Source organism: Euprymna scolopes, chromosome 28, assembly GCF_053919585.1.
Source record: "Euprymna scolopes isolate OS-2025 chromosome 28, ASM5391958v1, whole genome shotgun sequence".
NCBI classification, from domain to species: Eukaryota; Metazoa; Mollusca; class Cephalopoda; order Sepiida; family Sepiolidae; genus Euprymna; species Euprymna scolopes.
The window spans coordinates 71,893,327-71,911,049 of NC_136509.1; the positions used below are offsets into that span (position 1 = coordinate 71,893,327).

Below are 17,723 nucleotides of genomic sequence, written 5' to 3' on the forward strand. Positions count from 1 at the left end.
TTCAGTTCTTATTTCCAATTTCGTAGATGAATAAAATATACGAAAAAGAAATATTGATAATTCTTCATCTTAACTTTGCTTATAAGTTATTTTGTTCTATCTTCAATATAATCTCTCCCCCTCCTCTCTCTCTCTCTCTCTCTCTCTCTCTCTCTCTCTCTCTCTCTCTCAAAGGTAGCTTTGTGGCTGGGTTCGGATCTCATGACCGTCAGGAATTGCCACCCCTACAATGATGATTGCGTAAGCATGAAACACTAGTGCCTATTAATATAAAGAAGAACTATTATTTAATTATCAAGTCCTTTAAGCATATTTAAGGATGGCTACTGTCTGCAGAATAATAACTAAACAGCAGGTAACTAGCACCTATGCAATGTTCATGACGTCTGCTCGTGCGAACACTCTAGATTGTCAATTGTATTTGCCTGAATTCAGTGTTTAATCGTTCTTGATCCCCTTCATTCCCAGTGACAGTTGTTTGGTAGCCCTGGAGTAAAGGCTTAGCAAATGGAGCAAAAGGTAGCTTCATAGTTGGGTTCAGATCTCATGACTGTCACCCCTACACTGATGATTACGTAAGCATAAAACAATAGTGCCTATTAGTATAAAAAATAATTATTATTTAATTTACACACACAAACACACACACACATGACATGGTCTTTGAAAGAAATAAACATTATACCGGTTGTAATAGGAGCAACTGATTAATAAAAAAAGGATCTTCAGAAATACTTAGAAGCCATCCCTGGAAGATCAAGTTGTAAGGAAATACAAATAGCAGCCATAAAGGGAACAGCATCTATTCTTAAAAAAGCCCTCGGATATAAATTTAAATCATAACGGAATCAAGTGTTAGATCTAGGAGGGAGCCTCTTGATCTCTTAAAACTGACAAACTACAAGCACATGTACCTCCTCAACGAAAATACCCCCGACAAACCAGACAAATAGCTAAATCCCACCACTACACAGTAGAGATCCCTAGTTGTAAGAAAGCCTTCTACTTTAATAGTTTCTTCCCGAGAACTGCTAAACTTTGGAACTCCCTTCCGGAATTCTGCTTTCCCAACTGTACTGACATGTTCCAATGTAATGTGAACAGACATCTTGCTGCTCATCTCCCTTCATAATATCCCTGCAACTTATGTCCCCGATAGTAGCGTCCTACTTCAAAGTGGCACTGTGTTTTGTTTGGGGTGAAAATTGAATTTTAAAAAAATTCCTTTTTTTTTTTTTTTTTCTAAATTCCGAGCAAATTCCTGAGTTTGACAGAAAAGATCCCCGAGTTCGATGATACACCTGAAAAAGGTTGAAGGTTACGTCGATCGAAACGTGAAAAAAAACAAAAAAAAAAAACCCTCAAGATGAAAACAGTAGCTCGAAGAATCTAAATAATACAAATAATTAATCCTCATCTCAAAAATTCAGAAGCAGAATGGTTTTTTTTTTGTAATTAAAATTTGTGAAACTATTTTTTTTTTACATTTGTTTTTGGGGTAATTTTTTCTTTTTATTTATTTATTTTGTGAGCCAGTGGATACGGTGGGTGAGTGGGTGTGTATCCTCTTCCCCGGAATCACCAAATCTGTGATTGCCGTTTCCTGTTCATCCGCATCCTGTCCCTGACTACCATTCCACAAAACCCGACAGGTGAAAGATAGGTAAATTGGTAAAAAGCGAAAAACACTGACAATTACAAAAAATAAAACAAAAAACACAATAATATAGAAATAACTGCAAAGGATGAGAACAATAAAAGGAAATAGGTAACACGAGGGTTGGGGAAGTCGAGTGTATTTCCTGCTCTCATCAAAGAATTCAGTTGTTCTGGGTGGGAATGCACACACCCACGTTCAGAGGGAGAGTGACGCCTGGTAAAAAAAAAACCCCACAAAACACAGCACAACTATGTAATATGATCTATTGTCATCTCTTTTGTCTTAAAAGACAGCATGAGGTTTACCTATATCTGAAGAACACAGGAAATTCTTAAAGGAAATTCTTTTCAGAGTTTCTTATAAAAATTGTTTTGTGCATAAATTCTGTACTATCATATTTCTTGAGCTTTTGAAATTTCCAAACGTTTATGTAAACATTTTTGGAATTTCCAAATATTTATGAAAACTTTTTTGGAATATCCAAATAATTTTGAAAAACCTTTTGGAATGTCCGAACATTTATAAAACCTTTTTGGAATTTCCAAATATTTATGAAAAACTTTTGGAATTTCTAAAGGTTTATGAAACTTTTTGGAATTTCCAAATATTTGCGAATACTTTTGAATTTTCAAATATTTATGAAAATCATTTTGGAATTTCCTAATATTTATGGAAACCATTTTAGAATTACCAAATATTTATAGAAATCATTTTGGAATTTCAAAATATTTATGGAAATCTTTTTGGAATTTCCAAATATCTATGGAAAACTTTTTGGAATTTCAAAATATTTATGAAACTTGTATTATTTAATATATTCAGATTACTGTTCTTATTTTATTCACTCGTATCGTTTTAAGTGTTTTTGTAAAATTCTGGAATTTTTCTGTTGCACTTAGAAATCTGTATAGAATTTCAGACGACACCCTCCATTTAATCCATGGAGGTATCATGGTCTCGTTCTCTCAGCCATGACCGAGTAGAAGTCTTAAGTAATTTGCAGTTGTAATCTTAGTATTGCCTACATAAAAAATTGAACCTTTAACCTCCAGAAAGAGTGTTGCTGAGAATTGAATTTTATTTAATGCTTTATACAAATAACCTATTTTATCAGTTCTCATCTAAAGAAACTTCAGGAAAAAATAATGAAAACCTTCAGAAGACCTTTTGGAATTACCAAATATTTCAGAAGACCTTATAGAATTTCCAAATAAGATTTTTTAGAATTTCCAAATATTCAAGAAAACCTTTTGGAATTTCCAAATATTTAAGAAGACCATTTGGAATTTCAAGATATTTAAGAAGACCTTTTGCAATTTTAAATATAAAAAAAAAAAACTTTTGGAATTTCCAAATATTTTGAAAAAATTTTTTAGAATTTTTAACCATCTATGAAAACCTAATTCCAAATATTTATGAAAACTCTTTGGAGTTTCAACATATTTAAGAAACTCACTTGTAATGTCATAATAGATGTTCTTCCCAGTCACTCGTTTTCCCATTTCTCTCTTTTTTCTTTCTCTCTTTACTTTCCCTCCCCTCCCCTCTCTCTCTATTTGGATATTTCAAAATTTGTATTAAATCTTTTGAATTTCCAAATGTCTATGATACGCTTTTTTATTGCCATAATCAACTCATCGCCTTTTTCTTGCTCTACTCTTTTAGTTTTTAATTTGTAACTTTACTTTCTCTCACCACTTCTCTTGGTGAAAAGCTAGCGCCCTAGAGAAAAAGCACTTTCTCCTACAAAATATACAATAAAGAAACACCTTTTGAAAGAGTAAGAAGACAAAGCCTGGGAGGAAATAACTCCTAGAACTGCACAGGACGACACACCGTAGCCAACAGAGGAAAATCTCAATAATCGCCTGTGTTCTGGTAGTTTTGCTAGCTAAGAGACCTCCTATCCTCTCTGTCCAGCCTCTCTGCGAGGCATTCTGTATATCATCACACTGTGTACACATGCCCGGTAGACTTTTCCTTTGCTTGACTGTGGCAACACTCTGCTGGTTAGTAATGGTAGAAATTTCCAAACGTGATATCTACATTATATTCTTTCTATAGAACTCCCGGCTTATTTGGAATCGTAGGGAATTGAACTGATAGAATATCTCACTCTCTGACTGATATTGGGATGAGAACAGAACTGACTCAGTTGGTGTACAGAGTGCAGTCCATTTCTAGATTGGCCTTTTCTCTAGTGACTGTGGTATGTTGCTGGTCTTGTGCAGTTCTAAGAGGTTCACCCTTCCAGGTTTTGCCTTCTCTCTTTGAGAACGGATTAGTGGATTTTAATCGCTAATGTGCCCCTACTGAAAAATGCTGATGCGGCTGGCTAAGCATTTTTTATTCTTTTTTTGCAATCCAGAGTGCTCCTTTTGGGGATTGGTACGGGGCTCTTCAATCTCACTTTCCTATACTTGTGTCACATCTTCTCAACGTGGAAGGGGAGGCGATAAATTCCAGCATTGGGATGAGAGTAGAAGATTAAACAGGATTAGTGTAAAGATTTTTTTCTGATCTGATTTGAATAATTTCAAGTTAATATTTATGTTCAAATAATTAGATTTCGAGAAATAAATCAATTGGTTTAAAGTTGAAGATACCAGGAAGAATGACAAAAGTACTTTCTTTCTTTTTTTTATCAATTCGCCATTTTGTTTTGTTTTTCCAAAAATGCCTTTTTTTTATTTTTTTTCATTTTTGTACTCCCCCATCTCTACTATTTCTTTAAGATTTCATTTAAATGATATATAAGAACAAGTAGTTAATAAAAAATGTTCAAAAGCACAAAAGCACTCTGAAAAAGAGTTAGAAACATATTTAATTTTAAAAAGGATGCACAAAATAAGTGGATAGTCCTTATATATATATATATATATATATATATATATATATATATATATATATATATATCTATTTCTACACATTATTATCTCTTTCCTGTTCCTTTTCTGTTTCCATTTATTGGACAGTTTGTTGTTGTTGACCACATTTATGATGATGATTTTTGTTGGCATTCGTTTCCCCGATATCTTTCTATTAAGAATTCTTTCTAAATGGATATCATGTATTTACGGAAAGGACAACATGAAGGTTGCCAACATCCCTAAGTTAATTCGTTTTTGTGGAACGAACTGGGTTCAAACTTGTCACACCCAGGTTGTTAACCACTAAGCCACTGTCACCTCCCTGTCGTTAATGAGAAGGAATCGGTCGAACAAAATTGACTGTGGAATCGATAAACCGAGTTAAATAGAGTAAAACATGGAACATTCGCTAAAACCGCAGTTTTGTGGCCTGAACACAATGCGATAAATATTGTTTTTATCTTGTCGTTTTCGTTAAATGTTACTAAATAAACTATTTCGAGTTTTTTTTTTTTTTTTACAAGCCTCAACCACTCTTTTACACCACTCGAGGATAATAATAAATGGTTGCTTTCCACAGAAGACACCATTAGCAACCATTTATTAAATCGCCTGATACAGATTTCTGGTTTTAACCGACCATTTGTCGGAAAACTTACCATGTCCATGAATGGCTCTCGTCTTCAGGAGGCCTCAAGTTTTGACAAGCTTCTGGGCTTGACCATTACTCCTGATCTTAAATGGAACACGTACATCAAATCTGTTGCCAAGGCCGCTGGAAAAATGGTGGGATCTTTCTATCGATCCAGTAGATATCTCACTGCTGATGCAATTCTCTATCTATATAAGAGCCAGGTATGTCCAAGGATGGAATACTGTTGCCACATCTGGGCAGGAGCTGCTAGAAAGGACTTGTCCTGCCTTGATAGAGTTCAAAATAGACTTCGTAGCCTCGTAGGAGATGTCCTTTTCTCTTCCTTGCAACCTCTATCTCACAGAAGAGATGTTGCGAGTTTGTCTCTGATGTATCGTTATTTTCATGGAAAGTGTTCGACTGAGCTTCAATCTATGGTCCCCCCTCGCCAAACTTTCACAAGAAACACTAATCTAGCTGTAAACACTATCAATAATTCCCCCCACTCTTTATCTGTGCCTAAACCTAAACGTAGATTCCATGAACAAAGCTTTTTTATTAGAACTGCACGCCTGTGGAATTGTCTTCCGTTTTCCTGCTTTCCGGCTGACTACAATATGGTTGTCTTCAAGTCTAACGTAAATAAGTTCTTGATGAGTGGTTCCATATAAGTTATCAAATTTATCAAATTTTCATTACTAATGATTATTATATTGTCCAATTTCTACTGTACACTCTTTAACCCTTATCCTTGAGTGGCATCTTGGCCTTGATAATGAGTTGATACCTATGAAAAAAAAAAAAAAAGAAAAAGTCGAATGTGAACAAGTTCTAATTGAATCGTCCCCCTAAGTAATCCAAGTTACAAAATTCCCACTGTTTACTATGCTTAAATCACAATGACTAATGTATACCTATTAACCCTTATCCTCGAGTGGCCTCTGGGCCTTGATAAGTGGTGACACCCTTGTAAAAAAAAAAAAAAAAAATGTCCAGTGTCGCAACAATATAAATTTGTTTACATTAATAAAAATATATCTTGCTCTTCTTTTAGTGAGTCTGCTTAATAACATCGTTAAATTCATTAGTTTCTACTAATGAATTCTTTTAACTCTTAAATACCTTTAACCTGGTACACAATAATAATAACGCAATTATTTAGAAACCTATTCTTGATATAGGGAGGGGATATTTTGTTCACAGTCCTTTATTTTCACCTAACAATTCAATAAACAAAAAATACTGTAAAACTTTAATTTAATTTGAAAATCCTATCAAAAACAGGGTGGAATGATAAAATTGTCGCCTTAGAAAAGACAATATGATTCCATTTCCGTTTGATGAAAGAGTAATAAGGAGCTTTCTATCATGTCTGAAAATGACACAATGTTCCATGAGTGAGATCGAAGATGCACCACTGTACAACTCATGCTCTCTACGAATCCAAGTTATGACAACAGGACCATTGCCAGCATCCTCAAAATGCAAATCCGGACAGTTCAATGCCAGAGGGCGAAGCTCAACAAAGTTTCTGGCCATGGTCTTTGGTGTGATTTCAAGTGAGAGCCACAGCGTGCCATCTTTGAAGACGGCTTGAAAGTCAACACAAAAGTGTACCTGGATATGCTGAAAGGTGTGGTGATCCACTAGTGCAATCATGTGGCCACTAGCAGATCCTTGGTGTGGAAGCAGGACTCGGCACTGGCCCACAAGCCCAAAGAAACCCAAGCTTGGCTTAAGAAGAAGCTCTTCGCCTTTGTACCCTTCTCTCACTGGCCCCATTCTTCCTCCGACCTGAACCCACTGGACTACTTCGTTTGGTCATATGTCGAGAACATCACCAACAAGACCTCCCACAACATCAAACCCAGCCTGATTGCCTCCATCTGCCGAGTAATCGTGAGCTTCCACTGGCCATTGTGGAAAAGGCAGGCTCCCAGTTCCTGACCCATATCGTGGCGGTGATTGAGGCTGAAGGTGGCTACATTGAATAGATGTAAGCTCTACTACATAATCAAGTTACCTGAATTGATTTTTTCAATAAAAGTTTTAAAATAAAGTTGTAGTGTTGTTTTTGTTAGGGCGACAAATTTATCGTTCCACACTGTACTGTCTGTATTCTGTATAAATATCAATTAGGTCTAAATTTTAATCGATAAAAGTATGTAGAATCCAGGTTTTGTTTTATTCAATTGTTATTTCATTTAATTACGGAGAAAAATACTACAAAAATTTCGGTGCAAGTTTACATTGGTGATCTTTTCAACTAACACATGTCAGGTGAAAACATTATTACGTACTTAACATGTCATGTCAAAATTCGTATAAATTGCAAAAATTAGGATAATTCGATAAAATCTACTTTTACTTGTTAATTATTATTTACTCGATCATTTGGGGGAGGGGGAATTTTTGGAATTCATGCTAATTTAGCCATGACAGTACGCACTAATGTTTTCACATGAAATGTGTTGGTTTAAAAGATGACTGTGATAAAGCACAAACATTTCTACTGTATAAAATAAACATTTTTAGTGCTTATTCAAATTGGCACTTATGGTGGCAATTGAAAGTAAACAAAATAAAGAAAATCTGTCTGATGTACGCATGGAACGAAGATGGAATATTCCAAAAATCATGTAATTTGATCAAATAGTTTTTTTTTCATTCAAGAAAATCAAATTTTACTGCTAAGCGAATCGTAGTGTTTTTCGTTGCCATGATTAAATCTGATGAAATAAATAAGGGGGAGACAACTCAATTCGAAGTCTAATGGTCAAAATTAGCCTTATGTTCAATATAAGTTTAGTAGTAAAATCACTAAAAATCGTAATTTTTTATTTTCTTAGTTCAAATAAAAAACTATTTGATCAAATTACATAATTTTTGGAATATGACATCTTCGTTTTGTAAGGATGACGTACATCATGCAGATTTTTCTGTATATTCTTTACTATTAATTGCCGCCATAAGTACCAATTTGATTTTTCTTTTTACAATTATTTATACAGTTAAATGGCTGAATTGAAGAAGCCACTTTTTTTTTCTTGTCAATCCATTTTTGACATTATTGTCTGTTTTAATTTTTATCTGAATTTTCTTTAAAAAAACAAAACAAATGATAGACACAAGTTTCAATAACTTTTACTTAAATAAGTGAGAATACATACGGTTGAATTTAAGAAAGAATAGTACATTTTATTAGCGATTTTCGGTGCTTATTTAGAAGTAAAGTGGTAAAAATTACCTAAATTGGTCAAGTAGTTTTTATATGTAGACAATCATTTTTATACGATTTTTAGCGAGTTATATAGGAGATTATGAAACTAGTTTTCATCTCGATAGTTCGAATTCTTTCCTCTTTATTTATAAAACATGGCGGATCACAACATAACGTATTGCTTCCTCATAAAATGTGATTTTCTTAGTAAAAAAAAAAAAACAAAAAAACTACTTGATCAATTTACGTGACTTTTTGGAATATGATATTTTCGTTCCGTGAGGGGTAACGTACATCATAAATATTTTTCTGTTTTTTTGCCTTGAAAATAGGTTTAATGCTAAATAAGAATCCGATTTTCTAAGGGGCTTATTTTTGGGGTCACACTTTTTTTAAAAATCGTAAATCCGAGATTTTGGGGCGGCCATTTTTGTATTTTCAATTAATGCATATTCTAGTAAATGCAATTTTTACACTGAAGTTTTAATGTATACAAATGTTTCTATTTTTTTTTTTAACAGGTAAAAACTCTTGAAGCAGAGGAAAAGAAATGGGAGAGAAAACAATTAAAATTTGAAGAAATGTTTATTAAGGAAAAACAAGGTATTTGGAAGCAGTATTTTATTCATTTATTTATTTTTTATTATTATTTTTTTTATTGTAGTTCGGATATTTTTGATAAAATATAATTTCTTTATTTGCGGATTGTTATCCTCATTTTCATAGTTGTTGTTGCTTCATCATCTAGATTCAATGCCTCTATTCACTGCACCAGTGCACCACTAGCAGTATCAGAATTTTTGTAGGAATTTTTGACACCCCTAACACGAAACTGCGAATAAAATATAAAAATCTCGTAATTTCTCTGTTAAAAGTGGGTTATTTATTTTTTTTTATGGGTTATACTTCCAAAATAAACTATTACAGTTGTTTTAAAAGTAATAGAAATATTTTTTTTTTTAAAAAACAGTAATGAATTTTCCGAACTCAATATTTTTCAATTTTTAAACTTTAAAAATCTATCAAAATTTTTTTATTGATTCTATTTTTACTATATTTTCATGGTCAATGTGAAATTTTATGTTCTTCCAATAAACCGAATATAATATTGTTGTGGTGGCAACCACTTATTTGCATATGCGAATAACATAACACTATAAATGGCAAGCCTAGGTTGGCCTTGGTGTGTCTTACTCAAATGCCACCGGAAGTGACGCCGAAGAGCGTACATGTCCTCCCACCAAGACTCTCTGACTCGACACCGTCATTTGTACATATTGTAAATATACTTTTTCTTTAATACACTTATTATTGCGTTATCTTGTTGTTTGCGTCTTCATTGTATTTCCTTACTAATTATTGTTCAACTTTGCAACCATAACAAATATTTTAGACAAACGTTTTTTTTTAAATTCACGCCCGCCTCATTTTCAAGTTTCTATTAAAAAGTAAATAATTAATTTACTCACCGAAAAGTAAATAATTAATTTACTCACAAATTGAAGAGAAAAGGTCAATAAATAATATATTCAAATTTAAAACAAAAAAAAAATCCGTTTTTTAGAAATTTACCTGTAAAGTCCGAAGTTTAAAACCTTTTTTTAAAAAATAAAACACATTGTTTTTTTTTTGTTTTTTTTTTAATGAAACCTTGGTCCTTGCTCCTTTAATTGAAAAAAAAAATTAGGGCTTGAATTACATTTTTCGAGGAGTTATAAGCTTGGAAAGATGGGGTGGAATTATTCACTATTTTCACGAAATTTCTGACACTGCTAGTGCACCACGGGCCACGAAGGGCGAACAAGGTTGGATTTTTTGGTCGTATAAATCCAAGTTTTTCATTCTTATCTGGCCCTCCACTATCTGGACCGTAACGAACGATATTATATATTATTTATTGGAATACTTTGAAATAAGTAATTTGTGTATTTATTTATTTATTTATTTATTTATTTGCAGACTGTTATCTTCATTTTCATAGTTGTTGTTGTTTGACCACATTTCGCCCAACTCATCCTCTGGCCTTCTTCTTATTAACTTCGATGAGATAGGAATAATAACTCTCGTAATTGTATCCCCAGTAATTAAAACAACAACTATGTAGACGAGGATACAGTACGGAAATAAATAAATAAATAAACAAACAAACAACCAATTACTCATCTCCAAAGATTCCAATAAATAATATATAATTTTTTTTTACAAATTTTTAAGATCTAGTTAATTTGAACAGATTTTAACGTTGTTTATTAAAGTTTTAAAGAACTAATATATTTTAAAACTTTCTTTTAAAATTGTAAGAGATCTAGTACATTTTTACAAATGTAAACGTTGTTTATTAATTTTTTAAAGACTGAATACATTTTAGCAGATTTGAACACATTAAAATTTTCAAAATTTAGTAAATCTTAGCAAATCTTAGTGCTGCTTATTAATATTCTTAAGACCTAATACATTTAACAGATTTTAACGTTCTTTATTATCATTCTAATATATAATACATTTTAATAGTCTTAACGTTGTTTATTATTATTTTAGAGATAAAATACATTTTAACAGATTTTAACGCAGTTTATTAAAATTTTAACGACCGAATACCTTATAACAGATTTTAATATTGTTTAAGATATAAAACATTTTAACAGAATTCAACGTTGTTTATTTAAATTTTAAAGACTAAAATATTTTTAAAAATTTAACGTTGTTTATCAAAATGATGTAGACTTAATACTTTTTAACATATTTTAACGTTTTTTATGAAAATGATTAAGACTTAATACATTTTAACATATTTTAATGGTTTTTTTATTAAAATGATTGAGAGCTAATACATTCTAAAATATTTTAACGTTGTTTATTATAATGATAGAGACCTAGTACATTCTAAAATATTTTAACGTTGTTTATTATAATGATAGAGACCTAGTACATTTTAACAGATTTAAACGTTATTTCTTAAAATGATACTGACATACTACATTTTATTAAATCAACTGAGACCTCATAAAGTTTAAAGTATTTCGACGTTGTTTATTACAATGATTGAGACCTTATACATTTTGACATATGTGAACGTTGTTTATTAAAATGATTGAGACCTTATACATTTTGACATATGTGAACGTTGTTTATTAAAATGATAAATATTTTATACATTTTAACATATTTTAATGATTTCATTAAAATGATTTAGACCTAATACATTTCATCACATTTTAAACTTGTTTCCAGAAATGATTAAGACCAAATACATTTTTACATATTCAAACGTAGTTTATAAAAATGATAGACTTAATAAAATTTAACCTATTTTAACGTTCCTTACCTAATACATTTTAACAGATTTTAACAATTTATATTAAAATGATTAAGACCTAATATATTTCGCATATTTTAACGTTGTTTATTAAAATGATTGTGATTTAATACATTTCAACACACTTTAAAGTTTTTATTAAAATGATTGAAACCTAATATATTTTAATAGATTTAAATGTTATTTATTAAAATGAGGTAGACCTAATACATTTTAACATATTTTAACGTTTTTTTATTTAATAAAGCAGATGTAAATGATTTCAACATATTTTAACGTTATTTATTAAAATGATTACGACCTACCTAATATATTTTACCATATTTTACCGTTGTTTATTAAAATGATTTGGACCGAATACATTTTAACAGATTTAAACCTTATTTATTAAAATGATTGTGACCTATTACATTTAAAGAAACTTTTTAGGTAGTTTATTAAATAAACTGAGATTTAATATATTTTAAACTATTTTAACGTTGTTTATTAAAATTTTTGAGACTTAATACATTTTAACATATTTTAACGATTTATTAAAGTGATTACGACCTAATATATTTTAACATATTTTAACGTTATTCATTAAAATGATTACGACCTAATATATTTTAACATATTTTAACGTTATTTATTAAAATGATTACGACATAATACATTTTAAAATATTTTAACGTTATTTATTAAAATGATTGTGACCTAATATATGTTTACATGCTTTAACGTTATTTATAAAAATGATTACGACCTAATATATTTTAACATATTTTAACGTTATTTATTAAAATGATTACGACATAATACATTTTAAAATATTTTAACGTTATTTATTAAAATGATTGTGACCTAATATATGTTTACATGCTTTAACGTTTTTTATTAAAATGTTTGAGACCGCATACATTTATACCTATTTTAACGTTGTTTAATAAAATGATTGACACGTAATACATTTTAACATATTTTAACGTTATTTATTAAAATGATTGGGACCTTAACCATTTTACTATATTTTAACCTTGTTTACTAAAATGATATAGACCTAATAAATTTTAACAGATTTTGACGATGTTTATTAAATGATTGAGACCTAATATATTTTAGCATATTTTAACGTTTTTCTAAAAATGATTGTGACCTAATATATTGTAACATAGTTAACGTAGTTTATGAAAATGATAGAGGCCTAATAAATTTTAACAGATTTAAACGTTAGTTATTAAAATGTTTGAGACCTAATATATTTTAACAAATTTTAATGTTTTTATCAAAATGATATAAACCTAACACATTTTAAACATATTTTAGCGTTGTTTATTAAAATGATTAAGATCTAATACATTTTAACATATTTTAATGTTTTTTATTAAAATGATGTAATACATTTAACATCTTTTAATGTTTTTTTATTAAAATGATAAAGATCTAATACATTTTAATATATTTTAGCGTTGTTTATTGAAATGATTAAGACCTAATACATTTTAACATATTTTAACGTTTTTTTTATTAAAATGATTAAGACCTAATACATTTTAACATCTTTTAATGTTTTTTTATTAAAATGATGTATACCTAATTTTGTTTAAAAAGGAGGCATAACAAACAATGTTTTTAATGTCTGCTATAAAATTATGAAATGAAATAAATTGATCTACTAAAAATACTGACATCCCCTTTTTTGTGAAATGAACTATTCCAAGTAGCATATAATCAACAATGACATTCCCAAGTTAGAATAGTACTATAGTAATATAATTAGAGCCGAGCCGTCCGCGTATACATTTCAAGCCAGTTATTCAGCTTATAACTACTAGTTGCATTATTCATTTGTATGAATAAACCTTTTAATATGTATGTGTTAATAGTTCAGATTAATGTTAAGTAATGTTTGATATCATTATGAAATAAATACAAAACAATGACATTTCGAAGAATTTTGACGTTGTTTCTATACCCACGTTTAATGATATTTTACTTTACTTTTTTCCTTTTTTGTGGTTGTTTTTCTGTTAAAAAAATATCAATTATATATTTTTCAGACTCCAATCAATTAATTGAAAAAATGAAATCTGAATTGGAACAGAAAGAGTCTGTCAGTGCGAAAGACGCAGATCTTAAAGAGGTACGTCGATATGAGTTTGGATTAATTATAGTATCATATTTTACTTTCGTGTTTGTTTTTGCATTACAGGCGTAATCTGTTCAATATGTATAGGTCATCCGGTATTATCGAGACTATATAAAGAAAAAAGAAAAGGTTAAACATATTTCTGTTGAAACTTTTATCTGTCTACCTATCTCAGTCTGTCTTTCCCTCTTCCTCACTTTTCGACATCCTTCTTCCCCCACCCCCACCACCTCTTTTTAACCTCTGCTCAGCCCATTCCTCTCTTTTGTTTTAATGCACTGAAAATAATAATGATGTGAGTCATTCAGCTCTTCTTTATATGCCACATAACATTTGGAAATTGACTGAAAAACCAACCCCCCCTCCTCGACGAGACTCGACCTAATTGATCCTCAGAGAATGACTAATTTTTTTAAATAATATTCATCCAGAGCAATGTTGATCAAAATATACCAATCTTGCAGGTGTTTGTTTTGTAGTTTTTAACTTTTAGTGTGACATACAAACACACATACACAAAGACGACTGTCCTTTTTCATGTATATTTAATGGTTCTTTTAATGAACATTTAATGATAGATTTAATAAGTTGATAGAATGAAATGAAATTGAGACTGTGGCACTAAACTTAGACGGGTTTAACCAGCTTCCTCAAAAGGAGGAAGTTCCATGGGAGTATGAAATTCACAAGCGGTCTCCAGTCATATGTATATCCATGTAAGGGAAGATGATGACGTTAGGTTTTGCAGTTTTTGCAGAGAGGTGTTGACGTTCTCCTATATACAGCGTCTGGTATTCCTAAATTGATGAATCATCTGGTAGTGACCAGGCTCAACGATGCTTAACTTTGTTGCTCTATTGAGAACCGGTGTGTCAACGTGATCATGCAGTATATATAAGATGATAGATTAATGTAAGCATCTTCTTCAATAATAAAAATGAACGTACTTACGTTGGGTGCACTCCACAGTATGATGAAGAAGATGAAGAAGATGAAGAAGAACGGAGAAGAAGGTGAAATGAACAAAGAGTAAAATAGAAGAAAAAGGGAGGAAACTCTGTAATGTTACGTTTTCATCAACAAACCAAATAGAATAATGTCTTTATACATAGATGTGGTTGTTTACATGCTGTTTTTTTTTATTCTCTTCATCATAGCTTCTTTTCATCTTTGCCGCGTTCTCTTCCTGACTCTTATTCTCACAACGTTGCACCCGATGTAGCCTCCAACCTTCTTCAGGTATATCTTGTTGAACTTGAGAATCTTTCTGCCGAATTCAGGAATCTGCACGGAATTTCAAATGCAACTCTTTATTTAATTCACTGCGATAGCATGTTCTCGTTCAGGCATGACAGAACGAGAACATGTAAATAATTAAGTAATTGTAATTGTTTTCTTAGTATCACAATTAAATAATTTGTAATTGTTTTTTTTTATCATAACATGCACTAAGGATTGAACCTTCAACCTCCAGTGAGTGTCAATTAGAATTGCATTTACTTAGTACTTTATCCATTGCACCACAAAGAAGGTTGGAGGTTACATTAGCAAAAACATTGCGGGAATAGCAATTGAGATGAGAACAGCAATTAAAATAATCCAAGTAATATAAATTATCAGTCCTCATCTAAAAAATCCCCTCTTAGATACAATAAAATATTTAATAAGAACACAAGTGTCTTAGTCAACTATGCCAAACCTTCATCAAAAAATAATTAGTTCTAACAATAAAAAAATTAGTGAGATACAAAATACAAATATAGAAACTATAACAGGCTGTAACTGTAGAAGAAAAAATAAATGCTCTCTACAAGATACCTGCAAGATAAAAAATGTGATTTATAGCTGCATAGTGTCACAAACCCCAAATATAAATTATGTTAATGGCAACCATAACTCGACCACACAGTTATTCAATAACTGCACCCCCTTTAACCAATATACCAATCAAATACAAACTTATTACATACCAATGCCACTCCTAATCTACCTGACAACAAATATATTAAACAAAACGTAATCTACTTTGGTTCCACATCTGGACTTATTAAACATAGGATTTCAACTCACAAGCACTCCTTTAAAAATCCCTCCCTTGTAAACCAAACTACTCTATCTAAACATATTTGGCAACTCAAGGATAAGAATATTCCCTTCAATTTGAAATGGGAAATAATAGGATCATATAAAGCATATATGTGGAGGGACAGATTCTGTGCATGTTGTAGATATGAAGCCCTTAACATTTTTAAGATATAATAATGATAATAAAAATCAAACCATTCTCCTAAATCTAAAAGACGAAATTTTCTCTGGATGCATTCATAAACGGTTGACAAATATAAAGCACCATAAGTCATTAAAATTTTCTTATTAATAATCTATCTTAAAATTTATAAATTAGTAACTTTATTAATATAGTTTGGATTATTATTAGTAGTAGTTTATCTGATATTTTTACCACTATTTTCTATTTTATTTAAATATCTATTTTACTTTAATTTTTATATGTTACCATTTTTATTAACTTCAATACATAAATATTATAATTGCTATTAAAAATATTATTTAATTTTTAAAAAAAATAAAACAATCTTATTGGTAGTAATTAAAATTACTACCAATAAGATTGTTTTATTTTTTTTAAAAAGCAACATAAATAAATAGTGGTTATCTCCCTTCGATCAGTTAAATTAAATTATTCATTTTCATAGCCAAATATGATTATCTCCATTTGTTTTTGAAATATCTTATTAAATTTAAAATTCGGCGTTACTAACGAATTCAAACCGATAGGATTATTCCATTGGCGTTTCCTTTGAAATTTGGTACATTTCAACATCTTCAAGTATTCATAAGCTACATTTACCATCCAAATGAATGCTTTGACGATGATACGAATTTTAAAAGGCGAACCATTATAAGGTGTATGTATATATATATATATATATATATATATATATATATATATATATATATATCTTTGTTAAATTTTCTTAAAAAACATCTTATTTTAACCTTACATTTAAACCCAATTTAACTTTATGATTTTATTCTAATTTTTATTCTCAATTTATCTTTCTTTGTTTATCAACATCAAAAAAGTAAATATTTTCCTTTATATTTAAATATTTTCCAGATACATCTGCCTTACTTAAAAATGCTAGGTTTATTTTTGGTGTCTTTAAAAAAAAAACCCACCCAATATCTTTGCTGATGAGGAGACTTTGTTTCAAAAAACTATATGTTAAAATTATTGTCCATGACTTAATGTCTATTGCAATAAAAACATCGTTTCTGAAATGATCGTACAAATTATTGGCTTTGTTGTGTTCCTTCTTATGAAACCAATTTTTAATTTTAATTATTAATCATCTTACTAAATATTAGATATATAAACCTAAATAAATCCATTTTAGATATAACTCTACTTAACATATTACAGACAATAAATATTAGTGAAATAATATTAGATTATCATATAAATAATTTCTTTGTAATAGATTTTTGACCCAAACGTTAACTAAGACTTTACACTTCAAACCAAGATGACTATTTAAATATGCGATTCTGGGTTTTCTACGGAATTTCTTTTTCTGACATTATATTATCAAGCATATTTCTTCCCAACAAAAGAAAGTTTCTATTTTCTGATGAGTATACACAGGAAAGGATTCGATATCAACCTAATAATAATTGATGGTTTCTGCATAATGAAACAGATCTATAAAAAATGTATCAAAGTTTTGATATGTTGAATTAATTGTTTGGTAAGAAAAATAAATATTTGGAATTTCACATGTAGCTATACGTATATTCTTTCACATGTACACACACACGGCACAATCATGTTGACACACCAGTTCTTGCCAGACCACGAATTTAAGTAATGTTG

General features: G+C 30.1%; 1 protein-coding gene across 2 annotated transcripts in view; it reads left to right on the forward strand.

The window, feature by feature from the left end:
* The window catches only part of LOC145249691 (centlein-like), a 1,118,615-nt gene that overhangs the window by 352,033 nt on the left and 748,859 nt on the right, over positions 1-17,723 (forward strand). For both annotated transcript variants that reach the window (XM_080111490.1, XM_080111491.1), the window contains exons 2-3: positions 8,906-8,987; positions 13,740-13,822. In XM_080111490.1, the coding sequence (XP_079967616.1) occupies positions 8,906-8,987; positions 13,740-13,822 (165 nt within the window). The remainder of the gene's footprint in view (positions 1-8,905; positions 8,988-13,739; positions 13,823-17,723) is intronic.